This window comes from Oenanthe melanoleuca, chromosome 19, assembly GCF_029582105.1.
Source record: "Oenanthe melanoleuca isolate GR-GAL-2019-014 chromosome 19, OMel1.0, whole genome shotgun sequence".
Lineage (NCBI taxonomy): Eukaryota > Metazoa > Chordata > Aves > Passeriformes > Muscicapidae > Oenanthe > Oenanthe melanoleuca.
In genome coordinates this window covers 2,015,295-2,035,630 of record NC_079352.1, presented here as the reverse complement: position 1 = coordinate 2,035,630, position 20,336 = coordinate 2,015,295, and the positions used below count along the sequence as shown (strand labels likewise).

The 20,336-nt window shown below is 40.1% G+C and overlaps 1 protein-coding gene across 8 annotated transcripts in view; it reads right to left on the bottom strand.

Annotated features, from left to right (window-relative positions):
* Positions 1-20,336, bottom strand: part of BCAS3 (BCAS3 microtubule associated cell migration factor) — a 292,590-nt gene that overhangs the window by 174,430 nt on the left and 97,824 nt on the right. For all 8 annotated transcript variants that reach the window (XR_008841832.1, XM_056506355.1, XM_056506359.1 and 5 more), the window contains exons 17-19: positions 11,963-12,087; positions 11,241-11,406; positions 10,023-10,123 (exon numbers count right to left, since the gene is read on the bottom strand). Coding sequence is in view for 7 of the 8 variants with exons in the window: in XM_056506355.1 (XP_056362330.1) it covers positions 10,023-10,123; positions 11,241-11,406; positions 11,963-12,087 (392 nt within the window). In the remaining variant the exon portion in view is untranslated. The remainder of the gene's footprint in view (positions 1-10,022; positions 10,124-11,240; positions 11,407-11,962; positions 12,088-20,336) is intronic.

The following is a 20,336-nucleotide window of genomic DNA, read 5'->3' as shown; positions in this document are numbered from 1 at the left end:
ACCAGAGCTGTCAAGATTAGGGAAGCTGCAAAAACACAGCCCAGGGAGCAGAATCCCCCCTGCCTGGTGGCTGGATTTCTCCTTTGGGGAATACTTTCACATTTTACTAGAGATTCAAGATGGCTTTACAGTGAGAAAGAAATTTGAAAAAACAACTAAAAAGCTGAACAAATGATTCGTTTTGGTGCTGCACTGGCAGCCTTTCCCTGAGGAGTCCCAGGTCTTGTGTTTCCCTGCAGCTTCTGAGCACAGCATTAACTCTTTCCACCCAGGAGTGATGAAATGCTGGATTCCTTGGAAAAGCTCTGCCTGAGAGTTCACCAGCAGGGCAGCAGTGATAAAGCCTTGGCTGAGGTCAGCCCTCAGCCATTTATTTGGCTGTTTAATAAAGCAGCATTTCTGTGCCACACCTATCACAAAAGCAGTCTGGTTGGGATGGGGGATCCCAGCTCAGCACTGGCCCTGCTCCCACCATTCCCAGTGGGAATGTGCAGTGTGCTGGGAGAAGTGACCTTACAAGACAATCCCTGCTGGAGATCTGCCATTGCTCTGCTGCTTGTTACACATGTACATGTGGGCAGATTTTTCCAAGTTAAAAATGCCCTTGAAGTTGTAGGAGCAAACACATAAAAATGCAAAGCTCCCTTTTCCTCCATTTCTGGGTCACACACCTCTCACATCAGTATCAAGCTTCAAGATGAGATTAATTTAACCCTGGAAGGACATTTCCAGGAATTTGAGCTCAGGAGTAATCTTTTGTCTTCCAGCTTAATTCTTTGAAAATCTGAATTTACACTGGAGATTACACCAGACTCCCACTCAGCAGTGAGGTTATTCTGATGCTGCAACGCAAAGTATTTTAAATTTCTGAAGAATTTCCCAATCATGTAGGATAATAAATTTTAAAAATTCCAATTCTTGGAAAGCTTTGGAGCAAGTGTTTTTTTCACTGGTTCTCCTGGAATTTCTCTTTCATTGGGAAAATTCCCAAATGGAGCAGACAGAGAACAGGAGCAAGAAAGCCTTGGCTGCACAGAGATATTTTACTGCAATTGCAGGTGGTTTGTACCTTTCTAAAACAACCAATTCAATGCCTTGTGTCTGAGCTATGCTAACTTTTAATTTTTTTCTGCTCTCACATCAACATCTGGAACAAACACATCAATATATCAGACTGCAACTGAGTTTGTTTAATCTAGAAATATACAAACACAAGGTGAAAAAGTACAAAACAATAAGTGTCTAGTAAAAATCTAAGGTGAGAATTAAAACATACAACTTCTGTCTGTGCAGTATGACAGGACATGAGTTTCTACAGTCTGCTTATTAAATCAATCAGAAAATGAGCATTCAAGGACAATTCTGAAAAACCAGACTGATACTTATGGCAAAAATCAGAGTTTTGCCATTAATATTTGGCAAAAGGGATCTTTGAGCTGCTCCAAAGTAATAATGGCACCTTTGCTCTCTGTCCTGCTCCAAGGGAAAGGTGACAGCCTCCCTTCTCTGCACTGACAGCACTGATGTCACCATTATACTGAAGGAAGATTGTATCTGGAAAAAGCCACATTGCAAATGAAGTTATTTGTGTGATAATTGTTAGTGCCAGGAAAACCGCACAGAAGGGACTGTGGAGACACAAGTGTCAACACAAGGCAAAGCAAAGGCTGAAATACAGCAGAGCTGATATTTCTCTGGAATTCCAGGACCTGGTCCACACAGTTCCTTGAATAAGTATGAAAAATCCCCCTCATTGTTTAGAAACTTCTCCATGATATTTACTGACAAATAAAGAAAACAAACAATTTGTATTAATCTCAAATCATTTGCATAGACATTCCTGCCAAGACCTAGATAAATACACACTGGAGGAATACTGGAATTAACACAAAGTAGGTTTGTTCTTAGATGGGCTAATTATACAACAAATACCTAAAGCTAAGACAAATCTTCCTTGAAAGATTATAAATTGTCATCTTTCAGCAGCATAAAAGTGTTGCAACAAAGAACCACTACAGTTCAATTGTAGTGTGTGCACTTATGGCTTTAATTTGGGAACAATAAATCATTAGTTTTACTTAGTTTTGTGTACTTCTTGAACCAAAAGGTTTTAATTTTCTCATTTATAGAAATAAGCTTTGCACAATTCAATTTAATTGAGAGTTATATATGAAATTCCCAACGTGCTCTTCTCTAAGGGCTGGATGTTTGTCCAAATTAAGAGCAAACAAAGGCATTTGAGCACCACAAAATCTGTTTGTTTGGTGCTGCCTGCTGTGCACATGCCTGCAGACACCCAGAGAGCTTGTCTTTTCCATCTCCATAATTATGATTTAATATCATTAACATTTATAATGTCAAATGAGTTTCTAAATTGCAGCAGGAACAGGACAATGTACTCTTAACTAACCCTTCCAGTCTGTAGTGGTCCATGGTGAACAGGTACACAGGATAAAACTGACATAGCCCTTGTTTTCATAAAAACCCAACCCTAACACCTGATGTTGATGTTTTTTTCTCTGGTGGTGTAGAGACCTGAGGTGATTATCAACAAACTTCAGCTGGAATTCAGCTCCACAATTTGAATTATTTTCTTCGTGCATTTGTTGCACAGCATCACCAGCAGAATGTGATGGATCTGGTTCAGGTCTCCATGGAGACACTCCAAATTCACCTCATTCACCTTTCTCCTGTTATTGATGTGATCCCAGCTCTGTCAGGGGCTGGTTTTGGTGTCCCACAGTTGTGTAGTTCACATCCAGCACTTTGAGGGTTTGTGTCAGACCTGGTGCTCTGTGCCTCTGGCTCTACCTCTGCTCAAGTGTGACAACAAAGCCAAGGCCAGGATTTCATTTTGGGCAGAACACTCACAGCCATGTTAGCAATTACTGTTTGTAGGCTGGAGATACACTCAATGTAATTTTTCTTGTGGCTGCACTTTACTGAACAAAGTTCTGGATCTAATGCAGTTTTCAGCTTGTAAACTCCTACAGGAGCATGGCACGCAAATTAAGATATTCTCTTTTACCCAAAACTATTCCCTGCTCATTTTTTTCTCTTAGGACTTTCTGAGATTCTCATATGCATAAATATAGTAAAATTAAGCTAAAAACGGGCTATAAAGCAGGACTTCAGCCATTCTGATAGTTATTTCACACCAGCAATTGATTAGAGCTGGATTCCTTCATTATTTGTGTACTGTCCACAGTTTATTAGGTGCTTTATGGACCATCCACTCTCTGTATCAGCACTTTAATAAAGACACAGGTAGGTCTATAATTAGGAGATAAATTCTTCTTTTTTTTTTTTTGTGACTGCTTTACTTGCTCCTTACTCACACTGGTCTGATAGTCAACAGCCTGGATTTTTTCCCCCACAAAAGACTGGTATAGATTCCCTGTGCTCAATTTCAGCTTCCACTTCCATAGTTCCCTTAGGAGACCAGTCAAGTACAATGCACTTTTAAATCTGCAGAGCTAGAACCTGCTGTTATTCACAGGATGGAGCACCTTCAAGCTGCTCAACACTCAGACTGTGAGCAGACAAACAGTTGGGCAACACAAGAGAACAAATATATTCTTTTCTGAGTTAAAGAATAATTTCAACTGCACGAACCCACGGTGAAATCCATCTGATGGCCATCTTTAAAGAATTATGGAAGAGGTAACTATTTCTATAATTCACCGACTTCAAAAGTATGTTTGACATTATTGTCGGGAAAATTATGTTAACCATGGATTACTGTTACAATCAAAGTATGTAGTGAGAAGTCAAGAGGCTTAGTAGTAAATTTTCAAAGCGGAGCGTGGGGATTTACCCGTTTGACTCCCATTAACGGCAATGGGAGGCGCGCGGCGAAATCCCCGCACGCTGCTTTGAAAACTGACCCCTGTGTGCTCACGGACCCTGCTCTAAGGGCTTCCAGATGACCATGCAGGAGGAGGAAAGAACCATTTCAGCATGTGCCCTTGTTCATTATTGTTGTTTGTACACATCTGAAAGTGTTTGAGTCGCTGTGCCAGCGCCACTCCCAGCGGTCGGTTTATAACACGCGGGTTAGGGCGGGCGAGCTGTGGCTGAGCTGAGGAAGCCGAGCACAGGCCCAGGTGTGTCCCTGCATCACAACCTCAACAGGCACACTGCCAGCAGCCAATGCACCTTACACAGCTCATTTTCATCTGTGTTATTTCAGAAATATTTCATGAGAATGTATCGTGAGTTACTCCACCGCTCAAAGTGGGAATCTAGAAAATGGATGCTCTGACACTCTGATTTGGCAGTTTTAAGGCTGGAACACTCAATTGACCCAACTTTGAGGCAGGGGGTACAGCTGAAGGGCAGGGGTTTGGGCACCACTCACATGAGCAGCACAGGAAAACAAAGCAGGTGGAAGTGTTCACCCATATCCCATGGTTTGTTCCAGCCCCTGTCCATGGCAGCTCAGGTGAACTCAGGTGAAACTCCCCCACTTCAGGGCAAGGTCAGAGCTGGTTTGGATAGGGATGGACTCCAGAAATGGGCTATGCTCAACTGGCCAAGTGCAGAACCAGCAAAGCCCAGCAGAGATGCTGGAATGGAGCAGCTGAAAGTGCCCCAAGCTCCTGCCTGAGCATGGCCCTGCCACAGAGCCAGAGCAGAAAGGCTTTGAACACCTCGTAACCACACGACACAGTAATTGTTGTTACTGCACAGGCTCTGCTTTTGATCAGTTTTACTGTTTGAAACCCAGCTCCTTGTGACAGACACTGAACATACCCAGAGCAAGAGCAGCTCTGGCCTCCCCAAAAACGCTACACAACACTCTAGAGTTACATACACAAAAAGGGATGTACCATCACCTGCATTCCTCAATCCCAAACCCACTGCTAAAGATGCACTCTCAAAAGATTGCAAGGAGAAAGGAAGAGGCCCCACACTAAATGGGATTATCAGTCCCAGTTCATTCAGCTATGACCAGACCAGCACCATGCTCTGCTGTGCACAGAGGAGGGCTGGAGGACCAGAATGTCCAGATTCCTCCTGTGCCACTCCTTGGCTGTCATTCCAGGCATCACAGCTTGGTTTTCACAGTGCCTCTGTTCACAGCACATATTCTCAGTTATTTAATACACTCTCCATCTTACCCTCAGACTTTCCACAATACCCACCAGCTCTGTGGATGTAATTTTTATTTCTGTCAATGGAATGTACAAAAGGAATATAAAAGGGGCCATAAAGTACCACAATGCTGCTTGGAGACAGAAGTCTTGCCCAGGGTGCACAGCTTTCATTAGAGGGAGCAGGAAGTGCAAAACATGATGTCAGAGCTACAGAGATTATCTGTATAAATGGTGTTATCATTTAACCCAAACAAACAGCAGGGAAAGGCTCACCCCCTCCCTTTGAAGACAATGGACAGTTACTAAATTGGACTTGTAATGAAAGCCATTTTCAGTGAAACACAAGATATGTGCAACAGTTGGTCCAGAAATGAAAATCTGTTGTAACAGCCAAAAGTCAAAGGCAGCTATAAATACAGCCCCTAATCTTTTCAAGAATCCCTTAACGAAGCCTATAAAACTGATTGTATCTTCAGGCCTAACTCAAATTCTTACTCAGAAAAATGTAACAGCCCTGCAAGTATGACTTGGAGAGCAGTACAGGGACAAAGAAGGAGAATACAGAGTGCTGGTTTGAATGCTCACATCTTGGAATACAAATTACATTGCATTTAGAATAAACAATTAATGAGACAACAGAAGCCTCAGCTACAGGTCCATTTTTCTGAGAGAGAAACAATTTCCAGAAGTGGTCAGAGTGGGATGGAGAAATACTGCATCTTTCCTTTTAACACAACAGAAATGCTCTTTGATTATTTAAAAGCCAATTGCAAAGATCTGTCTTCAAAACCTCCTATTGCAGGTTTAATAGCAAAGAGGTGCAAGTACACTTACCAGCAACACAGGAGTAAAGTACAGACTTTTGTTTTAACAAAATCTATATTTATACGATTACATTTCCTATGGTTGAGGGCAGCTGTAATTAATGGATTTCCCTCCTTCCCCTAATGCAGTCATTTGTCAATTTAAACACAGAATGCCCAATCAATTTTGATGTATTTAGTAAGCAATTTGTCAGAGTACTGCACACCAGTTAATATATTAATTCTTGTCACTGGTCCACTTCTGACAACTGTAGGCTGTGCCCATGAAATTGGTCCTGATGAGCCAAAACTCTTGCCTGGAATGTGAAGGTGCCCTTTGCAGAGCCAGAGGAGAGAAATCAGATCTCAATCTATGCAATAACTTTTTGGGGCAGTTTTTGGTCAATTTTAGGGGATTTACTCATTAATGTGTTAATTGGCCATGTTTCAGATATTGAATCTACTGTGCAATGGAAAAGTGAATTCAGAATGGTGAGATAAGGAAGAAAGGAAATTAATATAAAGGAGGATGTCAGACTTCCTGGTGATGCAAAGTTACCTATTTCCATGGCAATTCCATTATGTGCCATGAATGTGACTGTGTGAATTCAAACATGTGAAAGGTACAGAAGTCACAGAAAGGAATCAAGGGATAAGTCAATCAAATATGCAAAACTTCAGGGCCTGGTAAAAGAGAGGAAAGAATTCATTTGAAAGAAACCTGAACACAAGCAGAGGACTGTCATGGACATGGAAAGCACATCTTAACAGCATCCTCAGAGTTTATACAACCCAAAGCACCTTAATTCCTAAGTACCAAACAGCAGGAAGAAGGCAGGATTTAAAGAGTAATTAATGAAAAACTTGGCAACTCTGTAGAGAAAGCTTTAACATTGCAAGTTCCTGTGGACACCAAGACCCTCCTGTGCACACGTGCAGTGCCTGGCACAAGTCTCCTCCCATTGCCAGGCCTGCTAGGACAGTTTTATAAACAACATGATGCTATTTATGGTACAGGAAAAACATCTAGGAAGAATAAAATGTGACTTGCATTTCCTTGTAGATTTGGAAGTTGATCAGAACACAGGTGAATAAAGAGGGAATATCAGAGACACAAATAAGACAGAATATTATGTATTAAATGTGAGCAATGTAGAGAAATATCCGATATCTGAAACCCAGCACTGAAAGCCTGAGGATGGTCATTAATCCAGGGAGTTGTGGGCTGGACTCTTGGGAACAAGTGAGCCTGCAGTGTGCTCTGCCAGAAGGAGCTCTCAGGGCTGGTGACATTCTCTCTGGCCCATTGCAGATTTGGGGCAGGATCCTGACACTTCCTGCAGGCCAGCAGCTTGTGGAATTTAACATGCAAGTTCACTTTCAAGCCATGAACTTCTAGAAAGCTGTAAATCCCTCACTTCCCACCTTCTCACCTGTGCAGCAGCCTGAGCTGTGCTAACTGCTCAGGTAGACACGAGCTGCACACACTGATGCAGGTTTCTGCAGCAGATGTCACAGATGACCTCAAAGCAAGGAAACAGCTGTGCTGATCCACTTACAAATACCCTTGGGATAAAGGTCTTGGACACTTGTTGTACAAAACATTTCTTCAAACAATGGTTCCTTGTTCCTTCCTTTCTAGCTGCAAATAAAACTTTCAGATTCTTTAAAAATATTAAAAGCTGAACCATGTGTTGATAACCTAACGCAGGATTTTTTGAATAGTCTCTGTTTAGCACAAGAAGTCACCGGTCTGGTTTGTATTTTTTCAAAGACTAAGGAAGATTTTGGCCCTGTGTTTTGGCATCAAACCTCTTATTTATGAAAACCTGGCCGTGCAGCCTCCAAGCAGCCCGCCAGACGTCTCATTGTTCTGCCCGGCTGCTGACAGAGGTACTCTGTGCTAAAAAGCACACTGAGGGTTTTTCAATGACCCAGGGGGCAAAGGTCACTTATTATAAATGGATAATGAGACCTAATGCAATGTTCTGAGTGTGGACAAAGAAAGGGTCTATCCATACCCCCTTGTGACTTGGTCATTCAGGCTTTTATTTCCCCTGCACACTTAATGGAGCCAAACAATTGGCAGAAATGCTATACAGAAACGGAGAGAAACTGCTGCATTCTACCTCCGAGAGACAGCTCCAAAGAGTGACCCTGAATCGGCGCCGGCTGCTCTCAGCACTGACGTGGCAGACAGACGGACCAGCCCCCCTCAGCCCCGGCTGAGCCATTTGCTGGCAATTAAAGCCCCCGACGGAGCTGGAGCACAGCAAAGCCGGGCCGCAGCTAAAGCCAGCCCGGGGCAGAGCTGCAGGTAAGCAGAGCCGCTGAGCTGGGCTTAGCAGCTCTTTAACAGGTGGCTTTTGTGGGAAAGCTGCTTGGACTCCTTTGTCAGGGACTTCACTCAGGAGCTTCAGCCTGAATAAATCCAGAAGACAAAACTTCAAAGACAATCAGACACAAATTTCTCTGTTATTTGCATTGTCCTCTAGATACTCTGCTGTCTTTAGTGGTTATTATTTTATTATTCTTTCCATTTCATATCCAGCTTAAAGAATTCCTATTATGGGAATTAAAACCTGAGTTAGAAGTCTTACTGTTCAAATAACACAAGTTCTTTAATTGGCCATATTTCAGATATTGCATCTACTGTGCAATGGAAAAATTCAAAGTGGAAAGATAAGGAAAAAAGGAAACAAACATGAAATGAAGATGTCAGATTTGATGCACAGTTACCTATTTCAATGGCAATTCCATCATGTGCCATGAATGTGAGTGTGTGAATTCAAACATGCAAAAAACATGTGAAAGGTATAGAAGTCACAGAAAGGAAACAAGGGATAAGTCAGTCAAATATGCAAAACCCCTTTAAGTTCATTAATTTGCTGGAATTTAGCCACCATTCATTCTTCTTTCCTTAAAAATTTTCAGAACCAAACCATGTGAAATGTGTATTTGTACATGTTGTATACTGTACTGTGTAACAGTATTTAAACTGTTAATAAAATGTTAATAAAATACACAAAATGAGCCCCATCCATCCCTGGTTTCACTCTGTGGGATACAAGTGAAACCAGGCAGGAATCTACCAGAAAATCCAGCCAAAATGCAAATCTAATGGTGCTGTGCACTACTATATACTTTTTCATACTCTTTTGTACCTTTTGAATCTTACCCCAATTTTCTGTGCAGCACAGAAGAAGGAAGAGTCAAACTTTGCAGGTTCCCATAACACCCAGATGCAGCAGATGGACAGGTAGAAGCAGCAGATCCAATCTGGCACCAGTGTCCCTTTCACCAGTCCCATCCAAAGTGCCCCTGGCCCACATGGCCATTGGGGCATCTGAAATGCTGCCTGCACTGACAACTGTGCACAGCTCTGGTTTCCCCAGGAGAACCTCAACAGATGCCAGGAGCTGCTCCCTTGTGAGATTTCAACTGCTGCATCACTTTAATTCTAGACAGAACAGAGCCTTGCTCCTCACTGTCAGTACTCTTCTCTCTTTTATATTGTCAGATAAAAGAGAAATACTCATTTTTCTACAAAACCATTGTGAAAATGTGTGGGTTTGTGTATTTATGTAATATAGATACACCACACATAGAGAGCTCTAGGTGTATGAATGTTTCTGTATGCCATGCCATGAAATATTGGCTCTCTGGGAATGGCTGGGCCAGACACAGGCCAAGGCAGGTGGGCAAGCATCCCTGGCAGCAGTGCCAGGCTCCTGAGGGAAGCAGCTGCCTGAGACTGGGGCTGGAAGGAGCCCAGCAACCAGGAGTTCCCAGGGACAGGGAAATGCAGATGCATTCATTTGTCACTGGGTATGGAATTTACAGGAGGAAATGGCAAAAAGCATGAGCAGAAATGAGGTGAGGAAACCCTGCAGATTTCATGGGATCTGGTGGGTGTCTCTCAAGCCAGCCAAGCACTCCCACAGCCTCACAACTCTGATTGATGGCAAAAATCCCAACACTACTTTCCCTGCTCCATCCTTACCAACACAGTTACACAGAACCCTACTCTGGGGTTGAACATACACTGAAATTGGCTGAAAAAACAACTCAGAAAATCACCCTCTGCTTAAAACAGGACAAGAAGTTGTCAACTACTCACAGCCAGCCAGAAGATACTGGTAGTACTGCACAGCATCTGCAGCCAGGAGCAGTGGATGGTTTGCATTAAATGGTGGTTGGAGCTCATTCCACTGAGGAGTTCTGAGGTAAAACACAAGACTATTAATATTTAAGCTAATACAGAGAATGTAAATCAGTGTTTCTGTCATCACATGCAATTATCTATACAAGCTCACAAAATGTTTGTAATTATTTAAATTAGCTTGTTCAAACACTGCAATCCACCACAGGCAGTGGAGCAGCAGGGCCAAATCGTGCAGATTGTGAGGCAAAGACAATACTTGGTTGTTGACTGCAGCAGGGATTGCATAAAAAAAACCCAGGAAGGAGGTTTAGATTAAGCTGGTAAATATGTTTAGGACCATTGTATGTCATGCTGACGTTATATAAACACACAGGAGAAACTGGGCAACTTTTTTGTTCTGTTAACTGCCACTGCTTCCATCCTGTGAAGTCATTGAGCACTTACTGTGAAAATAAAGCTGTGTAAAGTTATGGATTATTGATCCAATTAGAATTTTCAATTCCATTACAACCTACTCATTTCAACAATAATGGTCCCAAAGTCTGTGTTGTAATTTTAATTAGGGTGGGCCACTCCTAAATAGCTTGGTAAATCAAGTATTGATCACTCAAGTCCAGCCATAAGCAGCACTAAGGAATGTAGGAGCCAAGAAAAATCGATAGAAAAATATTTTAAAACGTCAAAAGCACTGACAACACTTTCTCATCAATTTTTCTTTACTTTCTTCCACATGTCAAGAATAATTTCTTCTACTGTCTTTAGAAATGGTACCTTCAGCTGCTCATAGGAAAACTCACAATGCTTCATCTTGGGGATCTTGCTCATGTCTCACAGCAGAATTCTGTACTTCAACACTAACAAAATAATCGTTTCTAGTCCTTATATAAAATTACAACCTGATCATTTAAAATCACCAATTAATAAGGATCTCTATTGATTCATAGACATGTCCATGTCTAGCTCCAAGTGTAGAGAAGGATTTAAAAGCTCAGTTCCCACTGAGGCACATGAACAGTGACAGAACTGTATGGAAAGCAAGGCTTGAATTCCTCTCCTTCAACAGAAAACTTTGGGAATCTTTACATGAGTGACAATCACCATGCAGCTCATTCAAAAAGAAACACCACAAGCATTTTGTGGCTGAAAGGAGGGAAAGGCAGAGGAATGAGGTACCTAACCAAAATCCAGCTGGCCCTGGGGCAGGTGCCCATCTCCAGGGGGGTGTCGTCGCTGATCTTGGGCGCGGTGCTGAGCGGCCGCGGCTCCAGCACGTGCTCCACCAGGCTCCCGTAGCAGCTGATGATGTACAGGGACTCCACCACAAACTGCTTGGACTGATCTGGGGCAAAAAGAGAGAAAAGCTTATTGCAACAGCACAGCAGGAACAGATAAAGCTTTTGCAGAAATAGCAGAGTCTGTGTTCTTTTAAGTCTCTTGCTTGCAGCTAAAAATGTGAATTAAAAGCAGCAAAAGGGCTGGAGAGACAAAGAGAAGATTGTACAGAACACACAATTTTCACACAGTTGTGTGAGTATCCCATACAAGAGAATTTTCTCACCAAGGTGTGTTCAGGTGATGACACATTTCCAAACATACCTTGTACATTTGCTTTAGCAAAGGTGTATCATCTTTATCTCACAATTTTTTCAGTGCCACTTCACACAGTACCTTTGGACTGACCTATCAAAGTTTGGTTTCTGTCACTGTATCATAATAAAAGATCAATTATTCATTTCACTAATTAAAATTTCTTGTACATTTCACCAAAAGCACCCTAAGTATGTTCCTAAAATTCTCGATTGCCGCTGAGTTTAAGGAACAAAATCCACAAATTGCTTAGAACCTGTCATGAAATAAGAATTTAAGTGCAAGTCCTAATTCTGTGAGGTACCAACCTTTTTCTCGTTTGAGACCAGAATTGTTTGCAAACCATGACCTTGAAGCTCCAAAGACTGCAGCGACACAAAACTCCCCTCCCACAGACTTACTGGGTGAAATCTGTGGAGCTGGTTTGGATTTGCTTTAAAGAAAGAACAAAATAAAATTACACAAGTTAATTCTCAAAAAAATAAGATGTCCCTTGCTTAACAGCATTTTAAAGATATTACTTTAGAAATGGGGAATATCTGCAGTTCCCATAAGGCTGAGCAGGATTTACAGATGCTCAGGTTTTCCCAATAACACATCCCAGATTCCCCTGGAATACTGAACTCATTCACTTGAAGAACAGCACTGGCTCATAATGGAGAACTGAATTGTTTAAAAGACCCAATATTGAACATTTGCATTAAATAGAAACAACTTCTGAAATAAATACAAAGAAATCCTAAATCCTTTGGGAATGAAAATACAGATTCTGGCTCAGCCATTCCAGGTGTTTTCCAAAGGAAGTCAGGAATAACCAGGAGAAATGAGTGACAAAGGGTGGGAGGGAGGGAGGGACATGCAGAGGGGACAGGGAGTGATGCACACACTCATGAGCCATTGTTAGAACATGGCAGGATTCAGGAATAGCAGACTGAGCCCACAATGTGCCTGCAGCACACCCAGGGGCTGAGGATGTTCACTGAGACATCCCAAGGTGTTTCTCCTCACAGGACCTGCAGGTACCTGACATTCTGCTCTCAGAAACTCAGAACTATGGGCAGAGCACTGCCCATGCCTCAATTCATCAAATCAGGATTTCACCCTTTCCCTGAGAGAAAAGCTCTTTGACAAACCCACACAGGATTCTTCTTTCTTCATGTTCCCCTTCTTCTAGTCCTTTCAATTGAATTTTTATATTTTTCTCTCTATTCTATTTCACTGCTCCCTTCTCTTCCTACCCATCCCTCCTTTCCATTTTTCTTCTACTAATTTCTTCTTCCACACAATTTCAGCCTGTGATCAGACCATCCCATTAACCTGGTTTTTACATAACAATCTCCAGTTCTGAGAAGTGTGTATGTGCGAACAAAGGAGTGCAAATGTTACAATGGAATTCAGTACCAGAAGAATATTTTTAAACAGCAGAAATCAATTAAAACACTGTATAGTTATAATGATATTTAATTTATACTAACAGATCATACAAGCCTGTGGTCACATGTATCAGTTAGAAATTAAAAAAAAAGTTCTGTCCAAAGGAATTCCAGCACACAGACCAGAGCCCATGCAAAGATTCAGATAAACTTCCAAGGACTTGGATCAGAACTAGAGCTCTTGTACATGTGGGAGAAGCAGGAATGTCCCAAAAGAGCAGTTGGAATTTATAGTGAGTAACTCTGGTATTGAACCACCACAAAGCACTTAATATCCAACTGTTAAACCTACAGCTACAGATGACTGGGTCAGAAATCTGTGTTCCAAAAAGGTCCTGACTATAAATGTATTCCCTTGCTTGCAGTGGCACATCATGTTTCTATATCAGAATATTTCAACTGAAATTGTGTTAACTAAGAAGTTTTTATTAGCTACTGAGAAAAAAAATCAGAATATATTTCATTCACTTTGAAATAATCATCTGTTACAGAAAGAGTATTTTTAACCAAATTGTATATTGAGAATTATTTTAGCTCTCACTTTCACATACTCATATTCCTTCAAAAATAAAAAGATAAATGTATCAGTGAATTAGAGTTTTGTTGCTTACTTCAATTAATAAATGGTTTGGTTTAATACAGAATATTGCTCAGGACAGTGTCACCCATCAATCACCACAAAGCAAGCCAGGAGCACAGGTATGACTCTGCCATATTCACTTTGTCTTGACAAAAGGATCTTTCTATACTGTCCTAATATTCTTAATATTCTCAATTTTTACTGAACACAATCTGAGGTTATTAAAATGATTTTACAAGATTAATGAAATAATTTAAAATGTAAAAAAAATTGGAAGCAAATGCTATTCTCAGCTACAAACTGACTAAAGAGAGAGAGACAGAACTGCCTTCAAGCCTTGAAGCAGAAGTGAACCTGGGACTCAACACATTTTTCCAGAGCTCTCCACACTCTGAGTCCCCAGACCTGTGCTCAAGCAAACACAATTATAAACAGCCTTAGAGGAAATGGTCTGAGCTCAGTTCTATTTACATCTTGTCTTTAGGATGTACTTCTTTCAAGGCAAGCACTTAAGTGTTGGTTTCAGTGCCAGAAGCTTTTCCCTTCGAGGATGATGTTTTGTAGCCAGAAAGAGCAGACCTTGTAAAACACGATTACTCATGTGGTTAAACTCAGCCCTGCTAGCAAACAAAGACAAGCAAACAAACAAAAAAAGATTTGTGCATCTTATTGGTTTGGACAGATTTCTGAGAATCCTGCTGAGATGTCAACAAGTCTATTCTGAAGCCTCGTGGAGCTGAGGAATCTTTCATTTGACCATCATTTTACTCGATTCCTGGGTTTTCATCAATACATTCCAACTCCAATTTCATCCCTTCAGCAAACCTCCAAAGCTCAGTTATTTTCAGTAACAGTAATGCCATTAGAAAAATATCTGCACATGTCACTGTGATATTTTAACAACTTGGAAACTATAAATCCTCATTATTCTGCAGATGCAAACACCCTCTCAGCTTTATAAATGATAACTAAACAATAATGTTGAAGGTAGGTGGTGAATGACTTGTTTCTGCTATGAACTCCTGCTCTTTCCTTGCTCTTGGCTTGTCAGCACTTCATAAATTATTCCAAGAGCTGAAATTTAGGCACATTTGGCCTCACTTTTACAAAACAGTTACTTTAAAAGAATCTTCATGATATAGTAACTTCCAGAAGACTGTACTGCAGTTCTCCTGAGAAGGGATGCAGGAAGAAATTCAGATTTTTGGGAGTCAATGCTACAACCAAGACAGAGAAGCAAATGGGACCAAAGCATTCCCCATTATAATTTCACTCTTCATTTCTCCCAAATGTTGGGAACAACAGAATTGTAATTAAGACATCAGGAGGATGAAAAGGCAATTTACTTTTTCCTCTCTAGATCTATTCCACTGTGTAACCACACCTGGAATTCAGTGAGACACTGCAGTAGTTTTACCCCAATTAGATCTGTACAGAAATCTGTATCAGGAACAGAATATATTGGGGAAATCTGTATTACTATTAAATGTTCTGACATAATTTTGGAGGATTATTTCTATTTTAAATGCAGAAGCACTGAGATGTAGATACTGACATGGCACAAAAGGAGATGGGAGGAAACTAAAGAAGAAAATGAAGACATCACTTTGTCAGTGCTTAAAAAGCAATGAAGAGACTGAGCTCTGCATGCAAGTTCTTTCATGTTGCCAGCACAGTAAGAGCAGATTAAGACCTACTGAAACTATTCAGAGCTCCAACTTGTTGACTTTGTAACACATCAAACTCTGCCATAATCTCTGGAAATGCATCGTGGTAAAGCTCTTTGTAAAAATACTAAATAAATAAATAGTTGCAATATTTTAACTAGTTTACATTTTCATTATTATTATTTTACTAGTAAGAATTAATACTTCTAAAATATTTTGAAAACCAGAGGCTGCATGTTTCAAGATGGAGCTTTATGTCTCACAAAATTCTTCTGGCTCTTAAATGTATCTTTAAATCCATTGTCAAACAAGTGACATGACTTTAAAACAACAAATAAGTTGCATATATATGATATGAAAGAGCTGCATTATATATTCAAATATTTACAGCCAAATAGTACCAGTCTGCAAAGACTGAAAATTACTTTGATTTTATATTCCAAACAAATAGCTCCAGATATATGAGATTCATAAAAACAAAAGCACTTATTCCACACTAAACCCTCTGAAATGGAAACATCTATGACTGCTGATGGAGTAAGTTTTATCTTGACTACATAAGCAGCAACAAAAGTATCAGGAGAAAAATACTTAATGAAATTTGCAATTACATGTAAAATTACAAAAAAAATATAAAAATCTGTCTCAAAGTCCAGAAATTTTAATTCATTTATCATTGTGCCTAAAACACAAAACCAAAGATGTTTCCAGTTGTCAGATCATGAATAAAGCAAGAAAAAGCACGAAAAGCAGTGGTAGGATCCTTTATTCACCAGGCACTTAGCTGTCAAATCAACATCCATTTTGTTTACAGAATTTTAGGTCTCATTAAGACCTTAATGGAAACAACATGATTTCTTCCCCCACCCAAAGTGTGTTTTTTATCCTAATTTCTTTGCAGACGAATAAGGAATATTTTTGAGCTAGCACTGGCATTAAACAAACCACAAAAAGAGTCTTGTGAAAGACAGGCAACAATTTTGGAGCCTATTTCATATATTCCCCTCTTTAATCTCAGCCTTTTAATCTTACTTCAATCTAAAACCATTTCTGGTTGAAGAAGTCTCCTGCTTGGTGCAGGGGTGACCCACACAGCCTCTGCTCAGAAACCAATGCCAAAACTCCTCTTCAGAGCCCTGGCACTTCTAAAATCCTTCAGGCAAAACTCTTTGGTGCACCAGAAACTGCATTTAGGAATGGTTCTTAGGAGGTACTTCAGGAATTAGAAATTCCCCACAAATAAGGGAAAGTTTCTTTCCTTCCCTTCCTTCCTTCTTTCCTTTCCTCCCCTTTCCCTCTCCCAGCCTTTCTCTGGGAATTCTGTGTCCTACAAAGCTCTTAACAAGTTTTTTTTCCTGAAGAGAATATTTTAATACAGTCATTAAGGGTGATAGATGTGGTGCCAACTTCTAGAGAAAACCAAGAGCCATGTACAAATATTCTAACAGATACTGGTGGCCATAATAGATATCTTTAACTAAATTAAAAACAGAAAGAAAATCCCAAACCCACAGAAAAACCTCAAAAACCCAAGCCCCAGAAAAATCCTTGCTGAAGTTTTAAATTTTCTAAGGTGTTCCTATTTCTTCCATTCTTATTATCCAAAATTCCACATCTAAGCCCAGTCCTGTTAAAAAGGGATGACTGAGGTGATGCAGCACTGCCCAAATACTGAACCAAACTCCAACATCAAAACACTTGTCAAAATTTGCTTTTTCTCTTGTCTGTATTCTTATAACATGCTGCATTTTTTCACATTAAAATGAAAGCCCCTTTTATTTCAAATATCCCAATTTTAACAGAACTGCTTCCCAGGTTGGAACATGATGATCTTGAAGGTCCCTTTCACCTCAGACCATTCTGTGATTTTTTTTTTCAGAGTAATCAGCTTTTCTTTTTTCTTTTTTTTTTTTTCAGTGCCCATTTTACTGCTTCACCTCTCACTGCAGTACTTTACTGCCTACTCACTGCTAATCTGGCTTATTTTTCAGAGGTCATCATCGATGTTTTCTGTCTGTAAGCAACTTAGTGCTACAATAATAAAGGAAGCAATATAGAAAAAAAAGAGAGAGGCTTGTTTGGAAAGACATTGCAATCATTTCTGCCCACTTAGAAATAATTTATTTTTTTCAACTTCCCTGCTACTTAAAAATTAAATGCACTCTCAAAGGTAAAAAAAAAAAAAAAAAAAGTAAAAAAAAAAGTGAATTCAATTCCTTGCAATGCTTGATGGTGAACACACATCCATAGCCTTAAAAGTGAAATTATGTGGGTGGAAACCTATGGATCAGCCATGCAGGTAAACAAATAAACAAAAAAATTAATCCAAAATTAAAAAGTCCAGGCACAAAGTTATTTTCAGCAAGGACAGCAAATGGAATATAGGCATGCTGGGTTTGAACTGGGAACTCACCAAGGAGCTTTTATGGAAAAACATCCTGCTCCAAACAGGTAAGGTCTTCATGGAAAGGGGAAAAATGCACAGAAATTAGATGAGAACTCAATTCCCAACAAGTACACTGTACATCATGCTGTTAAGATTTCTGCAGAAAGTGAACAGAATCCTTGTTAACCCTTTGCTGGGGGCCTGCAGGAGCTGCCAGGGGAGCAGCAGTGCCCAGGGCTCAGCCCCAGAGCTGGGAGCTGCCAGGAGGGCTCTGCCTGCTGGGACAGGGGGAACATCAGTGCAAGCTGGGCTCAGAGTTAGGGCTGGGTTAGGCACAGCTCAGGGCCCCTCCAATCTGCTGCCAAAGTCAGAACTGACAGCAAAAGGGAATTAGCACCCAGATCAGCCACAGGTGGGGGTTTCCCATGGAACAGAGGGGCTGAGTGGGGCAGTTTTACAAATTACTGACAGGAGGTCAAATAAAACCAACAGGTGCAATCAGAACATTTTAGAGACAATTGCTGAGCCTTTCACCAGGACAGAAACAGTGAAATTCAACTGTTTGACCCAAAAATCTTCTTCCCCCCATTAAAAGCTTGCACAGATGCAGGAAAGAGAGTCCTAACTTACTTCAGATGTATTTGATGCTCAAATCACCAGATCTAAAGCTGAGTGCTTTTGGCCACCCAACAATTTACATCATTTGAGTTCATGTTTTGTGCAAGTATTTTGCACAGTGGAGAGTTTTTAACCCATTAATCTGAGGGAATTTTCAGTGGATATTTCCCTTTAAAAAGCTACTGCCACAGTGACATTTGCATAAAATCTGAAAAGTAGCAAATGGAGACAAATTTAGAGAGAGGCAAATCTCACATGCTCAAGGCTTCTTTGGGTCTCATTTGGGATGTAACATCATCCACAAAATCTCTAAATAATTGATTTTGGAAATGCCAATGGTTCTGTCTTCTTCTCATACTCTGACTCAGCCATAAGTTCTGGGTAGTTGAAAGAGGTGAAATATTTGAAATATTTTCAGGCAGTGAATTACCAGAAAAGGTCCAGCACTGAAGGATGTATAAAGCACTCAGCCATAGACCAACACAATTAAAAGGATACCAGCCTGATAAAAAAGAATTCAGTAAACTAAATCTGACATGAGCACAACATCAATGAATGAAGGGATCCTCTCAAAAAACACTCTGGTGAAGGTACAAACCCAAAACATATATTCTTCAACATGCAAAGATGCAAAAATCCAATAAAGAATAGAATATTACAGAAAAAAATCCCCTGTTTTTAATTACTACTACAGGCCAAAAAAAATAATTTTTGACTTTCATATAAGGGACTGGCCTTTAAATTTTTGAATTTAATAAATTAGTTAACATTTTTGGGGACAGAGCTCATTTGGCAGAACCAACCACCCTTCTAGACCTAATATAACATCTTTGAACAGTGCTAAAACCCAATTAAATTGTCTGAACTGAATGATCTCCTATAAAGTCAGCACATCCAATCCCTGAGTCAAAGGCCAGTCTAGAAGATGAGTCCAGCACTATTGCACTGCTTAAATATTTAATTGAAAGTTAAATCTCCTGCATAACCCAAAGCCAACATAATTTAAAACCCAGAATGTATCGAGTGTAAATTTGAAGAGTCATTGGAGAGTGGTCAGATCTGCCTGGGAGTTTAGAATTCAGTTTCTAAATGATGATCATGGATGTTTTGAACACTATTTTTTTCTTCTTCTTCTTCTCTGCCTCAGTTGTTTTGTTTTCAAGGAAAATAACACTTAGCTGAGCCCATTAAACATTTTAGAAGACAACACCAGCTTTTTCTTCTTCCACAACTGCTATATTGATCTGATTATACTTGCAAATTAACAAATTCTCTTTATTTTCATTACAAATTGGCCCAGGTGGGCTTCAACTGAAGGTTTTGTTCAGTTGGTTTTGGATATAAAAATCTGTATCACGAGGAAAATGTAATTACACTTCCAAAGACCACAGCAGAGTCTTATTAAAATGCTTTACATGTGAGAAAACCAACTTAGTAGCTCCTTTCTGCTCAAAAGGCCTGATTTCTTTAAAGATGACCATCTTTTCCCTATGATATTTAAGCAATTGTTTTCCACTATTTCCTTCACATAATATGGATGGAATGCTAATTGGGAGAGAGAGAGAATCCACAAATTACAGGATAACCCAACCTTGAAGAGACAGCAGCAGATGGCTGCACTGGGTGACAGCAAGAGAGCAGTGCCAAGGCAAAACTCACCCAGGTTCCCCTTCCCAGAGCTAGGGAGAAATTCCAAAGGAAATCATGGAATGAAGATGATTTACCACTCAAAGTTCTGACAGAATTTTTGCTGTTTCTTGCCTGGTTCTGAGTTTCAGCAAATTGAAAACTGAAATAATTTAATTTGGTGTTGTTTTGTTTAATAAAACTATTTAGGTTTTTAATAAGCTGTGCAATACCCATTTATTCTAACCCTCATCAAGCCAAATTGAGAATCCTTTCATAAACAGTGCCAACTGAGCAAACTTTAGTGCAAATAATTGCATTTTGTATCAATTACAAATCATTACAGCAGTTGCTTTGCTACTAAAATGTATT